The 19,543-nt window shown below is 36.6% G+C and overlaps 1 protein-coding gene across 4 annotated transcripts in view; it reads left to right on the forward strand.

The window, feature by feature from the left end:
* Window positions 1–19,543, forward strand: part of MYO16 (myosin XVI) — a 363,429-nt gene that overhangs the window by 231,996 nt on the left and 111,890 nt on the right. For all 4 annotated transcript variants that reach the window (XM_058044965.1, XM_058044966.1, XM_058044964.1 and 1 more), the window contains exons 17-21: window positions 2,129–2,240; window positions 6,143–6,260; window positions 7,034–7,105; window positions 7,724–7,865; window positions 16,928–17,000. In XM_058044965.1, coding sequence (XP_057900948.1) covers window positions 2,129–2,240; window positions 6,143–6,260; window positions 7,034–7,105; window positions 7,724–7,865; window positions 16,928–17,000 — 517 coding nt within the window. The remainder of the gene's footprint in view (window positions 1–2,128; window positions 2,241–6,142; window positions 6,261–7,033; window positions 7,106–7,723; window positions 7,866–16,927; window positions 17,001–19,543) is intronic.

A 19,543-nucleotide genomic window follows, 5' to 3' on the forward strand; every position in this document is an offset into this window, starting at 1 on the left:
TAAATGGGGTGCCTTAAAAAGGAGTGTGGAGTATTCTCTTCACAGAACAGGAAAGATTACTCCCTGCTCAGCACAGGGAGAGACAAAGAGTTATTTAGGGACAAAACCATTGAGGAGGAGGCTTTTTTTGCAGAAATGGCCATATGCTTCCAACTCCCACAACATTCGACAATAGAATATTTTGACAGCAGAGTGGCTGCTGCTGTAAATCTCCTAATTATGGAGCAAAAGTGCCACCAGCTCATGATGCATAACATGTTACTGGCATAAGCTCATGCAGCAGTTCAGAAGAGTGGAATTTTTTCTGATGGATTAACCTTTACACCACAAGGTTCTATGCCAGATTCAGTATTAGATGTATTCTAGGCTCCCTTTGAACCTACAGGCAATGTAAAAAACTCCAAGGAAAAAAAAAAGGAAAAAATACCCACAAAATATAAAGCTGGCTATACTTTGTATCATCTGTTCTAGCTGATTTGATAGCTGTGCTATCATTTGTACCTACCTCAGTCTGACAAAATTATTGTTTTAGTAACCTTGATGAGCCAGTGCTGAGCTCTGGCAGGGATGCTCACATGTCCTCGATGGTTTGTGAATCACCAGCTTTATACAGAGTTGAGAGGCTTGTTCATACTTGAGATAACTGCTGAGTTAGGCCTCCTGTGGGTGCAAAAGGTACTCATGCTCCCAGGCACACATTTTTAACCCCATCATTCTTCTTCTGGCCACCTGCTGTGGTAAATTATCACTGCAAGGGGAATCCACACTGATAAATCTGATACAGATTCACTAAAAATGCCTTTTATGTTTCATTGTGGGTCCTATTTAAACCTCATCTGTTGGAAAAGTGCAAATACTAAATAATTCTTCCTACACACTTTCATGTAAAAGGGCATCCTTATAAGAACTACCACCCCTACTCGAGTGTTGCCAGACCTTCTGTGGTAATAGGAGTTTATTTTGAAACTATGTCTCTATAGTGGTATGAGAACATGATTGTAAACAAGAATTGTAAAAAACTAAACCAGTATTGTTTCCCATATTTAAGTGACAGATCGTAGACTGAACATCAGTAGAGAGCAGAATAATTGTGAGGAATTTTTGTTGCAATTGTGGTGAAGGGTGAGGGCTGAAATGTGTGTAAATTGTCTACCTTTGTTGGTGTAGTGATACTGTTATTTGGATAAAGGTGTGGAGAGTTCTTTTGTTTATTTAAGTGACATTTGTGAAGATTGCAGATTGTGTGATGAATGTGTATTTTGATGATTATGATAATTTAATGCAAACAATAAAAGAAAATATCTTACATTCTCAGCATTGTGTAATTAGAAGTCAAATCCTGTAAGATGTTCAGACACCTCATTCTTAGTGATTTCAGCTCTATGAAGATGCCTGAATACTTTTAAAAATGTGGACTTACTTCAAGAGGATCAAAATGAATGGTTGTAAAGGCTAGATTGCTGCACTTTTCAATAATCTGTTCTGCTACAGTTTGTGATTAATCTGTTTTGTATTATTACTCTTTATGTTGCTTACATTTTCTCCTTTCCTGAGTTAGCTGCTGCACTAGTGTCTCTTTCTCTGCTAATCATTGTTTTTGGGTAGGTACATAAAATTTCCTTTTGCTTTGCAGTGTGCAAAGCAGTACAGCTTAAGGGCTGTACAGTTACCACTCTGTGTACTTGGTTACTGCTTCATTTTGAGAGAGGTTGAGTGCACCTATCACCCATGCAGCTGCTGGGGGAGGGAATGATCATTGTAGTTAAGGGCTGATCTATTCCCTCGTCAGCAAGAGGGGAATTTGGAGCAGTCAGAGCTATCAGAGGTTCTCCTCAAATCTGCCTTCTGAAGGGGAATCTCTGGTAGTGCAAGAATGGCCAAACTGGCAGTGGGATAAACCCAGTTTGAAATTTCAGCTGCCATGTAGGGCAAAAGCTGGGACTGGAGGGAGTCTTAAGCAAAAGTTTAGGAAATACAGAACATTCTGTCACTGGTACTGCTCCTTCCAAAGGCTGAGAAAAATCTGCAATAAACATCTGGCTAGAAATGTAAAGCTGGGCTTTAACTTCAAAAGTTTGATCATGTACCACCTTGTAAATACCAGATATGCTGTTTTTCCTCTGTGCAGGTATCTAAGCCAGACTGCATTAGAAGAGATGATGTTAGCAGCCAACCCTCAAAACAGGGAGAAATTAACCATACTAAAGCAAGCTCTAGGTGCTCTGGGATTCAATAGCCTGGTAAGTTACATGAGCATATGTTATTTTTGGCTAAAATAATCATATTAGTTGAAATCAGGCCATAAGTAACTCACAGATAACCTTTTGTGGCTAGAAGAAGCTCCTTTCTGTCTTTTTTTTTTTTTTCCTGTTAGTTAAGACATTGAAACAAATACAGCACTAGTTCACTCCAGGGAAATTACTGTAATCACTTTTAATTAGACACAGAACCAACAATGTAAATCTTTTTCGTTTTTAAAGATCCACAAAACAGCTTCAAGGTACAATACTCTGAACAATTAAATTACATAGATAAAAAGAAGCAATCAAATCCCATATGACACCTCATAAAAGCCACGGAAATTTTTTCCTCTTCCTTATTATCTCCCATCCTTATTAATTTCATGAAACACAGATATGCTAACAGCACCTGAAAAGAAGTAAATACCTATTTAGGAAAGAAAATTAGAGCCAGGTAACTTGAAAGAGCTGACTTAATTCCCCAAAAGCAACAAGAAGATAGGCCTGCTGTTTGTCTTTAATTCTATGAAACTAAAGACGATAATTTGAAAAATTAATCAAGAAGAGGTTTTAGAGGAGAGAGGTGTGACAGAAATCAGAAGAAATAGAGGGATGAATTTAAGAATTCATGTAAACTGTGCATCCCTTCAGGATACTGCAGTGCTTAACAAACTCCCCATTTTTCTTACAAATGTGGATGCTACCTTGCACACTGTAGCTGGAGCACTTCTGCAACAGTATTTTTAGAAGGAGGTAAGAACTTACTCCTGTACAATATCATTAGAAAGAAGGGGACCAAAAGTTAATGTAACTCTAAGTTAAAACTTCATCAAAAATGACAGATGGGCAGCAGTTGTAATAAAAAAGGATCAGCAAAAATTTTGTGAATCTGCTGAAGCTGTTCTTTAGGTGGGAAGTTTAGACTTCTGTGGTTGTAGTGGTACACCATGGAGCTGTTTGGCATTCCTTAGTTAAGGGAGTAAAAAGTGTCACCTTTCAATGTCAGGAAGAGTAGGGTTTATTTTCATGAATGTTCATGAGGCCATGTACAAAATTGAACACACATGGCTATATATGACAATATTATTCCTTACTTTTAGCGGATCTGTACTAGCAAATTTCAATAACAAAAGGTACAGACACTTCTGGATTAAGCCCAGTGTTCAGTTTGTTGGATCTCTCTTGCTCTTTCATGAATGTTTCTGTTCTGTTGAGGAAGGGGTTCTGTGGAAAGCCAGGGCACAGAGAATATTTCTCTGTCTTCTCTGAGAGGTTCTGATCCCCAGAGAAATACTGACTTTGACCCTCATTCATGGAGAAAGGTTCCAAAACTTCAAGATAGACTAGAGTCCACAAAAGTGTGAAATAGATTATAGAGAGTAGTGTAGTGTGTCACTTGAGGGAGAAATTTAGGTTTTGGGATTTTTAGTATGTTGTAGGTGGGAACAAGATGGAGGATATAGGATGTCGTCCTGAGCCGCTTCTTCTTGCTTCTTCCTTCTTCTTCATGGTTTGGGTGATGTTCTGTAATTGGACAGAAAAGTCCACATTGTGGGCTTCAAGGGATCAGTCATTGGGTTAGAAGGGAAAATAACCTAGGTGTCAGTTCTTAATTGGATAGTTTAGTCTTAAAAGACCTTGTAACAAGAGACTATTAGCCATTTTTGCTGTGCTCTTCCAGCACACAGAGTCTGGTATAGACAGCGTGCAAAACTCTAGATAAGATAACAATAAACAAGAAGCTGAAGGCTGAAAAAGTCCTGTGCTTCTCCTTTTCCTGACACCAAACCATTCCAGGAGGGTTTCCCTTGACAGGGGAACCCCCAGGGAGGGGCCCAGTGTGTGGCCCAGAAATCCAGAAATCGATAAGGTTCAGCCCATAAGTAAATAAATGAATGCCAAATGAATCATGATTTATAAGCCTGCAGTAGCTTTCTGAGAATGCTTCATACACAGTATTCTTTTGAGTCCTATAATTTATTTCACTCAGAATTCTGGAAAAGAAGTTACCTCTCAGGAAAGTGTCAACATCTTAAAACCTGGTCTGTATTTAGGCAGTATTAGAATAATATTTAGGGGACAAGAAATCTGTGAAACTCTCAAGTACTGCAGGCTGATCTCCTGTGCTGAATGTTAGAGGGCAATATGTAGATAAAACACATTCCTAAAATTTCTACCCATTACTTCTGAGGTAGAGGGAGACGTCTGTATGTATCATTCTTTGACTACCTAGCCACATTTAATGATAGAGTAGATAATTTTTTTAAAGAACTACATAAAAATTCCTTAGCAGTCATTAATGCTGTCTTCCAAAGAATATTAGTGTTTATTAAAACCAGCTACTGATTTAAAGGTGGAGAAGCATGCATCTTACAAAATGATAAAGTGTTTGAGAATCTGGAATGTGAAATAGACCCGAGACCTTACCAAAATCACCACAATCAGAAGCTGTCCCAGCCCATCGTTGTTCAGTGCTGCGCAGGAATTCCCAAGCCAGTTCTGAAAGAGTTAACCTACAAACAAGGAGTGTGCACTGCCAGTGTGCCACTTCATCTTGCCTGAGATACATCCCAAGAAGCAGAGTATAGCACCCTAGTTTGAATGCTATATTAGCATGACTTCTCCTATTTTAAGAGTTATCTTGTTCAGACTTTCTCTGTATATATTGGATATTTTGAATCTTCAGCTTTGGTACCATGTAATATTAAAATACACTGTTGCACTATTGACACCTCTCTCATACAGTAAGAGACTGACATTCTTGTCTTAAAGTGTAGTTTAGAAAGCAAACTTGCTTAAACAGCACTGGAGGTGCTGTAATATATCTCAGAAAGACTTTAAGCTTTTCTAATGTCCTTTGATGACTAGCATATTTATCAGGGAAAGAAGAAATGAAGAAGAAAACTTGAAAAAAAAAAAAAAAGAGGATGTATTAAGGAAGTATTTCATTAGTAGAGTATGTATAATCTTAGTCTTCAAATTCTGATAAGTGAAATTTCTCACTGTTACTTCTGCAGTTTCAGCAGAATCAGGGTCTAAATAGTATTTTTAAAAACATATTTCAAGAATTATCAATTAATTTTGTTGTACATAATACCATGTAATGTTATAGTGGATATCAGGTTTCCTGTTTTAAGAAGCACCATTGTTATATAACTGACCTTAAAATAAAAAACTTCCAAAAACACACAATGCTTTCCATATTTTAGGATTTAAGGTTCATATTCCACAGAGCATATTTTTCCTTGAATTTAAAAATATTTTAAATATAATTAACCAACCAAAACAACTGAAGACAGTTAGTTCTCTTCTTGCTGTGATAAAAATGAGGTCAGAAGAAATCTACCCCTAAAGATAACTGCTTCCCAATCTGAGACATCACAGAAGAGTGTGCAATCTCAGAGGGAAAGTGTGAGGGTAAGGAAAGTTGCTTTTGTTTCTTTTGGACCTTAATTACAGCTTTTAATACCAGGAACCTATAGAGCTGGACACTTTGTGAATTCAGTTGGCTGAGGCAAAAAAACCCTTGCTGTTCCCAGATACAGAAATTGTCTCAATGAAAATTCTCTATGGACAAGATATGTTTTATTTCTTGCAGAAACAGTGCATCCATGAAATATATTTCAGTATTTTGATGACATTGGGGAAAACTTTCTTAAACCAGTGGTTAATGTGACATGAAAACAAGGAAATAAAAAGTAATTTTGTTGGTTCATGTCCTAGCTAGGTTCCAGTGTGTTTTCAAATTTCCTGTTAATAATTCAAATGTGAATGCTTTTCAACTTATCAAATGCTAATGATCCAAACTAACAGAATTTATATTTATATAAAGCATTGCCTTTCACTGGTGTGTCCAACAGATCTTTTCTTTATCTTTAATTCTGAAAAAAAAAAATGTGCAGGAGGTGGAGAACCTGTTTGTGATTCTGTCAGCAATTCTGCATCTTGGAGACATTCGCTTCACGGCCCTGACGGATGCTGAGACAGCGTTCGTGTCAGACCTGCAGCTCCTGGAGCAAGGTCAGTGGGACACGACCCCGGAGCGTCGCCCGCTGCTCCCGCTGCAGGGAAATTGCGCTGTTCCACCGACAGATGGAAACACAGCTCCAGGGAGACAAAAAGAAATGGCTTCTGGAAATTCATAAGTTACTGTGGGAAGACAGTATCCAATTGACTTGGGTGTTTTATAAATTACAGATTTTTATGGGGTGAAATAAAATGCCAGTATTGCAAATTAGCTAATTAAATGTCATATTTAATGCTATCGTTTGCCAAAAGAAATTGTACAGTGCACTTTGTGCAGTCTTGTTTTGGAATGCTTTTGCGCTGCTTGTCAACAGCTGAACAATTTGCCTTGAATTGAATTCCTTACATTCAAAATCAATGTCTGAAAAGGGACTCTTGTTTCTGTGCTTTGAAGTTTGCCCTCTTGGTCACTAACAAATCTCCTTCAAGTGGCTTATGGATACAGAGTGTCAATGAGTAGCATACCTTCACTCTAATACCACAGAAAGTCTACCAAACCCTGGGGAAGGTCCGGAGTAGTCTTTGAAGGGGAAAGAAAGTTGTAATGTAATATAGAGTTACATTAATACTTCACAAAATAGTGATTATAGTAATCCTATTTTATGTGTCCATTGATTTTTATTACTCCTGTGACAGCACCCTTTTCTTTAATGTTTGAATTCTTTCACTGTTCAAAAAGAAATCTGCAGAAGCAAACTTGTTGTAAAAAAATGAAATATGCAGTATGCAATAAATCAGTCTTTCTTTACATTTTCTTTTCCTTTCAGTGGCAGGGATGCTGCAGGTTTCACCAGATGAGCTTGCTTCAGCCTTAACAACTGATGTTCAGTATTTTAAAGGTAATCTTCTCCAAGCTTACATTCTCATAGATCAGGCCTGGTGGCATTTTGAGCCTCCTGATTTAAAATTTAAAAGCTGTCAATTTTTTTGTTTCTTATTTCTTGTATGGTCCTGTAAATATTTCCTCTGAGGAATATGTTGGCTTATCTGCCATGCAGTAAATCAGACTGGGCTACTAAATTAGAAATGCCTTTGTAATATGGAACAAAGCAGTTTCACACTGTGATGCTGATGGGCTCCTAACTTGATTAATGTTACAAAAGTGTGTCAAGATAACAGATTAGATATCAATAGAGAATATTAGTAAGAACTGTAATCAACAGGAGTGTCTTAGGGAAAAAAATCTGAAAAAAATATTTTCAGTAAAATATTAGTTCTGTGTAGTACTCATACACATTTTTTTGAACAAAATATAAAGGCATGTATTTCCAAACTTAAAATCTTTAAAGTGTTGACAGTCTTCTCATCTTGCACTGGAGGCTTCAGAAAAAAAAAGCTAACACCATGTAAATGTTTGGCAAAGGAGAAGCAACTGTAGCTAAATTTACTGTAACTAAAATTACTTAAGGCAAAGTTTACAGCACACTTTCATCTCCATCTTCTGCTCTTTCTCTTAGGAGACACGATTGTTCGGAGGCACACTATAGAGATTGCAGAATTTTACCGGGATCTCTTGGCAAAATCTCTCTATGGTCGTTTATTTAGCTTTTTAGTCAACACAATCAACTGCTACCTTCAAAATCAAGATGAGAGTGGCAGGTAGGAGAGTCATTGGAAACTATTAGGTGTTCCATTGTCTGTTCAAACTCAGAACCCTAAAAGAAACATGATTCCTTTAAATGGTGGAATTTAATGCACCCTGATAAAGTTTTAAAGAACTTTAAATTAGCATGACAGTAATGCTTGAATCTTTAAAGCATTGGCTATTCCTTCTAACTGCTTCTACTGTAACATATTTGTTTATTTGTTTGCTTATGTAGGGGGCCATGGTACTTCATGTGGTAATCTAGATTGGTGGTTACAATTAATGGCCTTTTAGGACTTGACAATACAGAATAAGCTAAGTCTTTCAACATGAAAAATGTTGCTTGGTGTTTTTTTAATGCAGAACATACTTGTTCTTTCTTCCCAAGTCAAGCAACCTTAGCACAGGGTATTGAACCAGAGTATTGTTCAAAGGTCTTCAAATGAATGTTTAAACTTAACTGATTGAAATGTTCTAAGAATGTTCCCTAGGTTGGCGTCTTCTAAATTTGATGCTGTTGCTATCCAGCATGGCTTCTTGGAAAAATGAATGCTAATTAATGTGCATCAGTGGAGCAGTCAAGAAACAAATTAAAGGAACAAAAAACCTGAAATCTCAGTGGAATCAAAACAACAAACTAAGACAGTAGACCTAATTAGATGATCATATGTATGTGACTTAATCAAAGTTCAGCAGCTCAAATGCTCAGCTGAGTTTTCTTATGAACATAAAATACAAGTGGCTTGGAATTATTGGTAAATGGTAATCCACTAATGGCAGATGTGGAACTTTCTTAAGTATGTTTTCTTTTTATCATCTCTCAATGGCTGCATAGGACAAGATACCCTCTTTTAGAGTTTGACGATTTCACAATCTTATTTTTATTCCTATTCATAGACCAATTAGTGACAAATCTCTTCTCTTCTATAAGTGTAGCTAAGAGAAAAAGGTACCATGCATGAGTAACTCACCTTTCTGCACCTTAAATCTATCTGTCATTATATGCACACCACCAGAAGTATCTCACTTCCTGCTGACAACAAACAGAAGTAACATGGAATGATTTTTCTTGTCTCTTTGTGACACTAAGTTAGGGCAATTTTCCAGTTCATGGCCTAATTTGACATACTCTCTATATAGCAAGGAAGGGCAGTAACATGAGGCCACAATTCTTCCTCATTCATTCCTGGGATTTATGGAACAGAGGCTTAGATCACTGCATGTCTGTGACGGACAACAATCCAGCTCAGGCATTTCTAATTACAGCGAGCTTTTTTGTAGTGATTATTGAGAAAGAAATTTAGAATTGATATATTAAAAATATTAAAATTATTTGAAATTCCTTTTCAGTGTGTAATTTTAAAATTTGATATTTTATATTCTTTCAGAGTAGGGTGTTGTGTACTTCTGTTGTTAATATAAACCTATATTTTTAGATATCATAGGATCTTCAGATAATGAAAGTCAAAGTTGTTTGTACATTGTCTGCCTTGAAGTCTCCTTTTAGTGCAATCCCTAGGTAGAAGAGGTAACATCTACCTTATGAAAATATTTCTCAGTGAAACTATTTCTACCTATGAGGTAACTTGAAGACTGTGTGAGGTTCTAAGTCCAGCTAAAACCAGACAGCTGTTTGATGTATCAGAAATGAGGAATTTGCAATGGTCTCCTCTGGCCACACATTAGATCTATGCTTGAAAAGGGAGAGTTCTTCAATTAGGCTGGGTATAGAAAGCTAACCAGCTCAGGATTAATTGGCAGTACTGACAAGGTATGCTAGTTTTATCAGGCCAAAACCAGCTTCATTCCCTTTCCAAACTTGAAGCTAAGTAGCTTATTTTAAGTGGAAATAAGGTTGATCATCCTTTGCTGATATTTCAACCTCAGTTGAAGTAACTCACATGCTGCTTTTTTTTCTTTTTTTTTTTTTAGTCCAGCCTAATCATATTGTTTAAACTGGAGGAGTAAATCAAGGCATAGAATAGTTCCAGATGCAAGTTGGACTACTGCAATGAATTTGTGATTATTGGGTCAGATTTACTTCAAATACATCTGAGCAGCTATCAATTAGCAACAATATATCTCCATTTTGGTGCAGCTGAAAGATGCACTGCAACATTTACCTATGTGACTACATAAGTCTGATAGATTCCAGGCCACACTATTCCTCCGTTGGAAACTGACAAAATTACTACTTATCAGATGGGATGCAGCCTTCATCAGAAACCTGGAATAAGGTTTCTAACTCAGTTCTCCTGTTCTGTTGTGAGGCAGCTTAGCTGTACTTCCATCCTACCAGTGAGAATTCATGAAGCAATAAAATTAGATTTCTTGGCTTAGTAACTCTAAAAGAAGCATTTCTTATTGGCATTTTTGAGGAAGCTGGTTATCCATGTTTAACTTTTATGGTTGAAATACTTGATTTTGGTCTTAAATGTTGATTTATATTTACTAAGAAAAAGCTTGTTACAGGTTTTAGGCAAAATAAAAGGAATTATTATCATTAGGTCTAAGCAAAGGGGAGATGATTCTGTGAAAAACTTCAAAGACCGAGCTCTAAAGGTATGAAGTACAGCAAATAAAAAGTGTTGCCAGAATCCAGCAAATTAATTACTTTGAAATACTACTCAATAGGTATAAAACAAGAATTTTAATGTTTGTGTTAAGTAAGATAATGTACCTTTAGAAACATTGTTCTCTTTCACAAAAACTTATAATTTTGTCAAGTTTTAACTAAATTAAAATCCTACATTTTAGGATTTTAGTTTAGACTGGTTGCGAGATCTGAAATTTGTTTACTTTATTCATTCTGATAATATTTTTTAAAAATCTATTGTGGAGAAATTATTTTGCCATAATTGGCCCCTGGGATTAGAAGAAAGCTAATAACATTTCTCACAGGTGCTTATAATTATTTTTTTAATTATTGATATTTATCTTCACTCATCTATATAAGGATTTCCCATTCTACTGATGTTATTATTATCAAGATAGTCTCAGTGAATTTCTTCTTAAGACTCCTAACTCTTCAAAGTTTACTCAGACAAGTATGCTGATTTTCAGTTTTGTAGATTCATGGTTGCCTTAATGTTGCATTTCAATGTAATTGATTGCATGTTGGCGAAGTTGGATCTGGTGATCCAAATGAGTAATGAAATTATTTAAGGTAATGTTTTAACAGTTCCTGACTCATTCTGCAAGAGGGCTTTTTCTTTATGGAGATTTAAGAATGTGTGTGGATTCTTGTGAAGTATTGGTTTCCATTTCTCATGGAAAACAAGCTGATTAGGTATATATCCCTGAGAAAATCTTGATACTGTGTTCCTTGCCTGCTAGTAAGTTTAAGGCATGTTTTTTTATCAGCTAGTTAGAAAAGCTTTTCTCTATTTGTAGATAAGACCAGTTAAACGCTGATAAATATTTTGTAGATAAAGTCTGGCTGAACAGCAGGTCCCAGAGGGCCTGAGTCTAGCTGGAGACCTCTCACTTGCAATCACCCTCAGGGTCCATTACTGGGCCAGTATTGTTTAATTTATTCATAACTGACCTGGATGATGGGATAGATGTCTCCTCGGCAGGTTCACTGAGGGCACAAAGCTGTGAGGAGTGGTTGATACCCCAGGGTGCTGTGCAGCCCTTCAGAAGGACCTCAGCAGGGTGGAGAGATGGGCAGGGGAGAACTGCCTGGAATTCAGCAAAGGCAGGGTCCTGCATCTGGGGAAGAGCAACTCTCTGTGCCAGGACAGGGTGGGGGCTGACCTGCTGGAAAGCAGCTCTGGGCAGCAGGACCTGGATGTCCTGGTGGACAACAAGTCAGCAGTGTGTCCTTGTGGCCAGGTGGGCTGATGGCATCCTGGGGTGCATCAGGAAGAGCAGTGCCAGCAGCTCGAGGGAGGTGATCCTGTCCCTCTGCTCAGCCCTGCTGAGGCCACATTGGGAATGCTGTGTCCAACTCTGGGTTCCTCAGCAGAAGAAAGACGTGGAGCTCCTTAAACAAGTTCAATGGAAGGCTGCAGAGGTGATTCAGAGACTGGAGCATCTCTCTTATGAGGAAAAAGCTGAGAGAGTTGGGCCTGTTTAGTCTTGGGAAAAAACAATTGAGAGGGGAACCTCATTTCAGTCTATAAAATCTAAAGGGACAGTGTCAGAGGATGGAGCCAGGCTCTGCTCAGCATTGCAAGAGGGACTGGGCAGAACCTAATGCACAGGCAGCTCCACCTGAACATTGGGAACAACTTTTTAACTGTGTGGGTGACCGTGCACTGCAACAGGCTGCCCAGGGAGGCTGTGGAATCTCCTTCACTGGAGATATTCAAAAGCCATCTGAATGCACTTCTGTGCCATGTGCTCTGGGATGGCCCTGCTTGAGCAGGAGGGTTGGACCAGATGACCCCACTGAGGTCACTTCCAACCTGACCCATTCTGAGATTCTTATGTGACAGCATTGCAGACAAACAAAGAAAGCTGGCATTCAGTCGTGCTTTCTGTCTGTACCACCAGGTCAGCCAAAGATTTCTGTTGTACAGAGAGCATACAGATCATTTCTAAAGAGGTAGTTTCTTAAAGCTTTTATATTCTGACTGTATACTCATATCCATCAAAATTCAAGTAGTGTCAAAGAGTAGGAGTAGGAACACTTATTTGGGCAAAGAAAGGACCTCAGATGTCTCATTTACAAATTTCTTAATACATTATCTGATTTATAGAACATGATACTCTGGAATAGAAATCTTCCTAACTTCAGAAAAAAAAAAAACCTCAGAAAATAAACCCTAAAACATTTATTTATCTATTACAAAACTCAGTAGAAGCTTGCTGGGAGTGCAGGAAGGAGGGAAAGGAACTTCCTGTCAAAGCCTTAACCCACAGCATCATGAGAATTGTTTCTATATCTGGAGGTAGAGAAGTCTTTAAAACAAACTGAAAGCATCTAATATAATTAGGTGCATAATATCATAATTTGAAATCTGCTTAGTTCTGGATAATTTCGAGTGTTTCATTTAACTAGATAATGCCATTTTTTAAAGCACAGAACAAATTTCACTTAAAAGAGCTGAGGAAGAGTATGTGCTACTAATGAAAGAGCTATAGATCATGAGTCCACTGGCAAATACACTTCTTCTTTCCTGCTGTAACTGTCAAGCCACTCAAAAAAATGTCTGTCAGATATGGAGCCAGTGTTTCCTTCTGTTGTGTGCAGCCACCTTCTCTGTATGCACCACTCATACCTGGGTAAGTTAATATTAAAATAAAAATTACACTTGTTGAGCAAGATATCTGAGAGACATGGCAATGTCACCAAATCTCAGCAAAAATTTCAGACTACTGAAAAATCTCCCTCAAACATTTCAGAAATTAATTTTTTTGATAATTGTTTGAGATGAAGAGGAACTTATCCAACTGGAAGTATTCAGCCTGTTCCCTTCAAGCACTGTGTTTGTGACAAAAGGCATAATCTGTTCCCCTGGGAAAACCAAGGGCTTTTTAATTATTCTGAAGGACCTCATTTGAAGACTAGGCTATATACTTCCTCTAATCAGAGAAATATTTCCTCATTAATCGGTATCACTTCCAGTATATCCAGATCAGACATAAGCCTTCCTCATTACTGGCAGCAGTTGGAGGAAGAGCAAGAGCTGTTGTGTCTTGGGCGGATGAAAAGGTGCATTTCCCTCCCCCAACAGATTCATCTCACTGCTCTGTGCTGGCAGATGGCAAAGGATAACAAAAGAAATGGACCCTATGGTTTTTGGAGCTAAGAACCATTTGCAATGAAATAAAAGTGAACAAATAACATTCTGTAGGTTTGTCTGAAGCACTGGGTCAGATGTACTGTAAAGGGAGTTTTGTTCACCTTGCCAAGAATGGCAAATGGTTTGAGAGCATCTCTTGATGAATGGCAAGATGTCTGCCAAGGTGGAGGTTATCTGACCAGATATCTTCTGTACATGTGTTGTTTTTAGGAGTTGCCAGGAATTTTTATATAGTTGCTTTATAATATAGTTTTTAGGTCTACAAGACTAAAAAGGTATTTTGTAGTCTATAAGGATATCTTTACAGAGATGTTGTGAGGAAAAAAGGCAAAGCTGGAGACATTGCAAAATATTGTAAGCTGAAATGCTCTTTTGTGTATCAGAAAACCAAAATTACCTATAGTGAACATCCATGCTTTTTTTAAAGTATTTACACCTGTGTGCTGATATAAGAGATAAAAAGGTTTTTCAAACATCAGCAAATTCTTTTTTTGTACTTTATATTCTGGGAAATATTTTCAAACTTGAAATCAAAGTCTCAGTCCCCATTAAAACCACAGTTCTTTTAGTTATACATAGTAATGTTAATATCTGAAATACAATGAAGAAATATGTCAGTGATTATTAATAACCATAAAATAAGAAAATATTTCAGAACAAAAAGTGCCTTTTTCTAATATTTGTTCTCTTAGACCCTGGTGACGTGTCCTTTCATTTGTTAACATGCAATCATTCATGCTTTATTTTGCCTTGGGAATCTCTGCTATGATTATTTAAGGAAAGTAATTTTGCTGGAATTAACATGATTGACAGCTAGCCAGTAGAAAGATATATGGACCCTCCTTCTGGCAAGAAAAGTGATATGAAAAAGAGGAAGACAAGAAGAAAGATTAAAAGAACAAAGTAATTTGCAACCACATATAAAGCTATGCTTTTAATTTGGATGTTGTATTGTCAGTTGTTATTTAGTTTTCAAAATCTGAGCCATAATTTAATACAGAAAATTACTATCATGGTTGAAGAGATTTTGCACATAAAAAGCACATTGTAATAGTAAAATGTCAGTGTTGTAGAGGATACAGAGCCTAGTGCTCTGTACTTACCCCGTAGGCAAGATATTAATTATGTAAAACCTCCAGCTCTTTTAATGTGGTGTGTGCTTCTCCTAATAACACTAGACCAAAATTATCAAGAGAAGTTCATGAAAACACTGAGACTACATGTTTTTCTGTCAACAAATGCATCTCCAGTATATTTGCAAGCCTGTACATTTGTCACAAATATCAGAGTTTTGATAAGGAATGCACTAAGGCTTCTACCCAGTTTTGGAAGCTAGGATCAGGTTCCCATTTTGCCTGACTTTTAATAATTCATTAAGTCAGTTTGTATTGGTCTTTTCCTAATGCAAATGTTTATATATTCCTTGAGGGAAAGTAACAGAGACTAATTTGACAAAATAACAGTCACAGACTCAACAGAGATGTAAACAATTCAGTCTCAAATTATGAATTGAATTCAGTCAGAGAAGTGATAAGCTGTTTTGTCTGCATTAAGTAGTTCTCAAAAATTGTGAAATATAATGCAATATTTCAGCTGTTGTACAATGCTACACAGCAGTTCGTGGTTTGCCTTCCTACAAGGAAGGCTACATACAAATGGGAAAAAAGAAAAGAAAATTAAAAAAAAGAGGGTGAAAACCTATAAAGTATTCTAAAATTTCAAGCTTCTCTTTTTTCCCCAAAACAAATTTAAATAACAATTGGATTTTCAATATTCATTCTCTGAAGCAGTTTGTTTTTAAAAAATTAATTTTTCTTTCTATAAATGGACAGATTTTGTTGAAAACTTGTTCTGACAAGGAATGTACACCCCCCCCCCCCCCATCTCTAATCAGGAGCAGTTGTGAATGTGGCTTACATTTTAAAACCCAATTTAAATTGCATTCATTGCTAGAGATGGATGTGGTGATACAGCTTTATGCTTTTTCTTGTAGAAATTCCCTTGGAGGCTAATCGACCTCCCGATAACCTCCCTTGCCCAGCAAAGCCATTCTGGACTAGATTTATTATGTAACAATCCATGTCTGACATTTATGCACACAGCCAGTCCTGTGACAATCAGTAGTGCATTGAACTAATGTGCTTTTGAAATGAAGACAAACTTCTTGGGCGTGATTTCTGATAAAGGCTCTGCTTGCCCCTGAGGATTGTTTTTCCCAGCTTGTTTTAAATTATGCGTTTTTTTCAAATGATTTTACTTTGTTTGTTTGCTCTACAGGAATTTATTTTTAGGGCTGGATCCTCATCTAATGTCATGGTAGGGGGTTACAATGACTGCAATGGAAACATATTTATGTCTTTCAACAGTGGTTCACTTTTTTCTCCTTTACATCTGTAGCCTGATATGCACAGAGCTTTAGACATAGAGGAAACGTGGAATATGGAGAAAAAAAATATGGAAGGATCTCAGAACAAGCAGTCTGCCGTATTATTGTTGCAAAGTAGGCAACAGAATACCCAAAATATTCAATTTGCTCACTGAGTGAATTGAGTTTCTCCTCCAAATCAGGCTTACAATGACTCAGTCCCAAGTACAGAATAGTAATATCTCTGTCCTTATCCCATTTCTTCTGTCCAAATTCTAGGTGACTGCTCTACCCTGATCCTTCCACTCCTGTCCACAATAAAATCCCTCCCCTGAATGCATGCAGTGACACACAACAAATCAGATACAACATCAGCAGCTACTCTTTTATTTATACAGAGAAGGAACATCTGCTTTCTTCAGGCCTGATCCTCGACCTCCTTTCCCCTGGGACATGTAACCTCTTGGGCAGCCTGAGCCCAGAAATTCACTTGATGCTGACACACAGAGGACTTGTGCTTAACAGGTTTCCCTTGAAGTACATTCTGTAGAAGCAGTCCTGACTGTAAAGAAATATAAATGGGAAAGGATAACTGAGTGTAACCAGGCATTTTTGAAACTTCCCTGAAATGGTTTTCCTTGATATCAGAAAATGAGTACCTATATTCTTAGAAACCGGACTTTAGGAAGTTAAGATTTTTTTCCTTCTCTTACAAATTAAGTTTTTAGCATAGCTGCTAAAGAAATCTTGAACCCTGCTTTTTTATTTCTGTTCAGTATAATAGGTTTTGAGTAGAATTTTGATTCCATTTTGTACATGGTCTGCTTGTGTATTTCATCCATGTTTTTGAAATACAGACTGCTTTTGTCCTAGAACAGAAATACTTCTGTCAAAAACAACAGATGTATTATTCACTTGCTTGAATTCTTATTATCTGTAATATCTTTTTTTTCCCCAGTGACCAGGTGTTTGAAATTGGAGTATTAGATATTTTTGGATTTGAAGAATTTCAAAAGAATACTTTTGAACAGGCAAGTGTGGATGCTTTGCTGAATTTAATGTACCTGTTGTTATTTCTCTAATTGACTAGTTTTGATCAGAATACAAACACACATGAAGGTGAACATTTTCTCTTAAAATATTTTTTCCATTATACCTATATGTATATGCATTATATCCTGGATTTTGTACAGTTGTTGACAATTTAAAATGATATCAATATACTAGTAAATGTCTATTGTGATTTTGAAGAGGGGTAGTATTAGCTCTGAAAAACAATCTGAGGGAAATGGTGTTGTTTGTTTTCATTCTTGTGGTATTTATACTTCAACTAGATCAATGCATAGAAGGACAATATACTGTATTGGAAGAAAGATCAAAAGGTCTTCAGATACCTTAGAGAAAAAATAAAATTAAAATCCTGCATTATGCTAAGTGCCATTATTGGCAAATTCACCTCTGTGTGACTTCAAAACATGTGACTTTTCAAAAAATTGAATTGCATCCATGGAAAAGAAATTGAAATTTATGTCACTTAATGCTTTAAAATCCTTTTAAATATCAAACTTTCTTTAAGAGGGTTGCCTACCTTCAGCATTAATCACTGAACACCAGAGCTCTTGGAAATTACATATTTCAGAAAGCATTGATGACTCTACACAACACACTCAAAGAGGTCTTTAAGTTGTTGCTCCGTTTTTCATTCATTCTGTGATGCAGAGGAAGAAAATTGAAGCATAGAACAAAACTCAAAGCAGAGAAAAGAATTGAGAAGGCATCAGCAGCAACAAAGGACTTGTTATTGTTTGAAATTGGGATTTGCCCCTTTCTCCCAGTCAGTCCATTCTTTTGTGGCTCAGCTTCCTCCTTGTAGTGAAATAGAAGTCATAGAGCCACATCAGTTCAGCTTGTACAACATGTTTACATTGCTACCCAATTTCCAAATGTTTGAAAGCACAAAAAAGGTTAACTTGTACATCAAAGGAGCATGTAAGAAGGCAATAAAATAAATTCCAGTTTCCCTCTCACAAAATTCTTTTTGCTGTTACAGTTCTACCTTGCTTGAACTTTTGCTGGATTAAGGACTTTTCCTGTGTACCAATATTCCTAGTATTTACTCATTGTGAATGCCACCTTCAGGGGGAAATATAAAGTGAAAAATTAAAAAAAAAATAACAGATTGAATGTATGAAAAAAAAAATCCATAAGCCTCCTGATTAATAAGTATGAAGTATTCTATGCAATTTGAATACCTCTCAAAAGAGAGAGGTTCATCTTGGGACTTTTTGGTTATTTTCCTTTGATCCTGTTCTGCATTGTATTTTTTATCTTGAAACTCATAAAAGATCTGCAACTGACATCATGAAATACCATTTATTCAATTTTCTGGGGTAAGTAATTTTCTGTTTAATATCTGCAAATGATACTTGAAGTGAAAATACTAGATCTAAGAAAAATTAGTGAAAAGGACTTCATTTTATTATTTCTGTGTGGCAAACATGATAATTTCAAAGTCATATTTGCATTTCTATTTCATTTTTTCCTAAATAAATATATTTCAAGAGACACTTACTGTCCCTCCACCTGTCCTGAATTCATTTTGTTGAATAATATGAACTAATAATCTGAGTCATCTCAGAATCTATTTAACTGCATTCCTGAAAAGACAAAGCAGAAGTGAGAGTTTTTTATATGAACTCTATAATGCAGTTAATGTATCTGATTCCTGAAGTGGTGGGTTCTAGTATCAGTGAAGAGAAGCAGTTTGTATCTCCATGTAGTACATGCTAATCATGCAGACTTACCCCTGACAGCCTGAACTTCAAAGCTGGAGCTCTCCAGCAATGTAGTCTAGTTCAGAGTTCTGCCTGGGCTTATTAACCCTAACAATAAACAGTCTCGTTAGCCCAGATGGGGTCCTCATGCAGAACATTGCATCATGTCTGCAAACGTGCCCAGAGTCAAGGGCTGTGATTGCAGAATGTTAGCATTAAATGTTTCAAACAGACTGTATTGGAGCCATAAAAATTATTTTTTTAATCACATTTAGATTAGCATATTTGAAAATGTCATTAGAAAAGTAATTTTAGGGAAAATTAATTTTTTTTTCATGTTAGTGTATAATAGGGCATTCTTTCTAATATCTGTTTTCCTTGTTTCTTGGAAAAAATTATGACTGTTTTCAATAAAAATTAAAATCTCCTGATTGCCCAAAACTGGGGACATTCAAAGTAGCTGTGTGAATCTTCCTGGAGCTTTATATCAGGCTGGTAGATAGACAGTGTAATATCATAACTAAGAGAGTAATAAGATAGTAAATCACACGTCAGTTTTAATAAACTGTGTTTGATGATGCTTCAGGCAAACAGAGATGGATAAACTAGGTAGAATAACTTGTTTACTCCAGTGTATGTTTTGGAATGACAAGGCATTAGAGTATTGAAATATCAAAGTCAAATGAAGAATTGGTCTAGGAACAACTCATGCACAATGCAAAGGAAGACATCTGTCAAAGGACTAGAAAAGTAAGATGAATTATGCCTACACCAAGATCTAATAAATTTTACAGGCAAAA

This window comes from Melospiza georgiana, chromosome 2, assembly GCF_028018845.1.
Source record: "Melospiza georgiana isolate bMelGeo1 chromosome 2, bMelGeo1.pri, whole genome shotgun sequence".
Classification (NCBI taxonomy): Eukaryota; Metazoa; Chordata; class Aves; order Passeriformes; family Passerellidae; genus Melospiza; species Melospiza georgiana.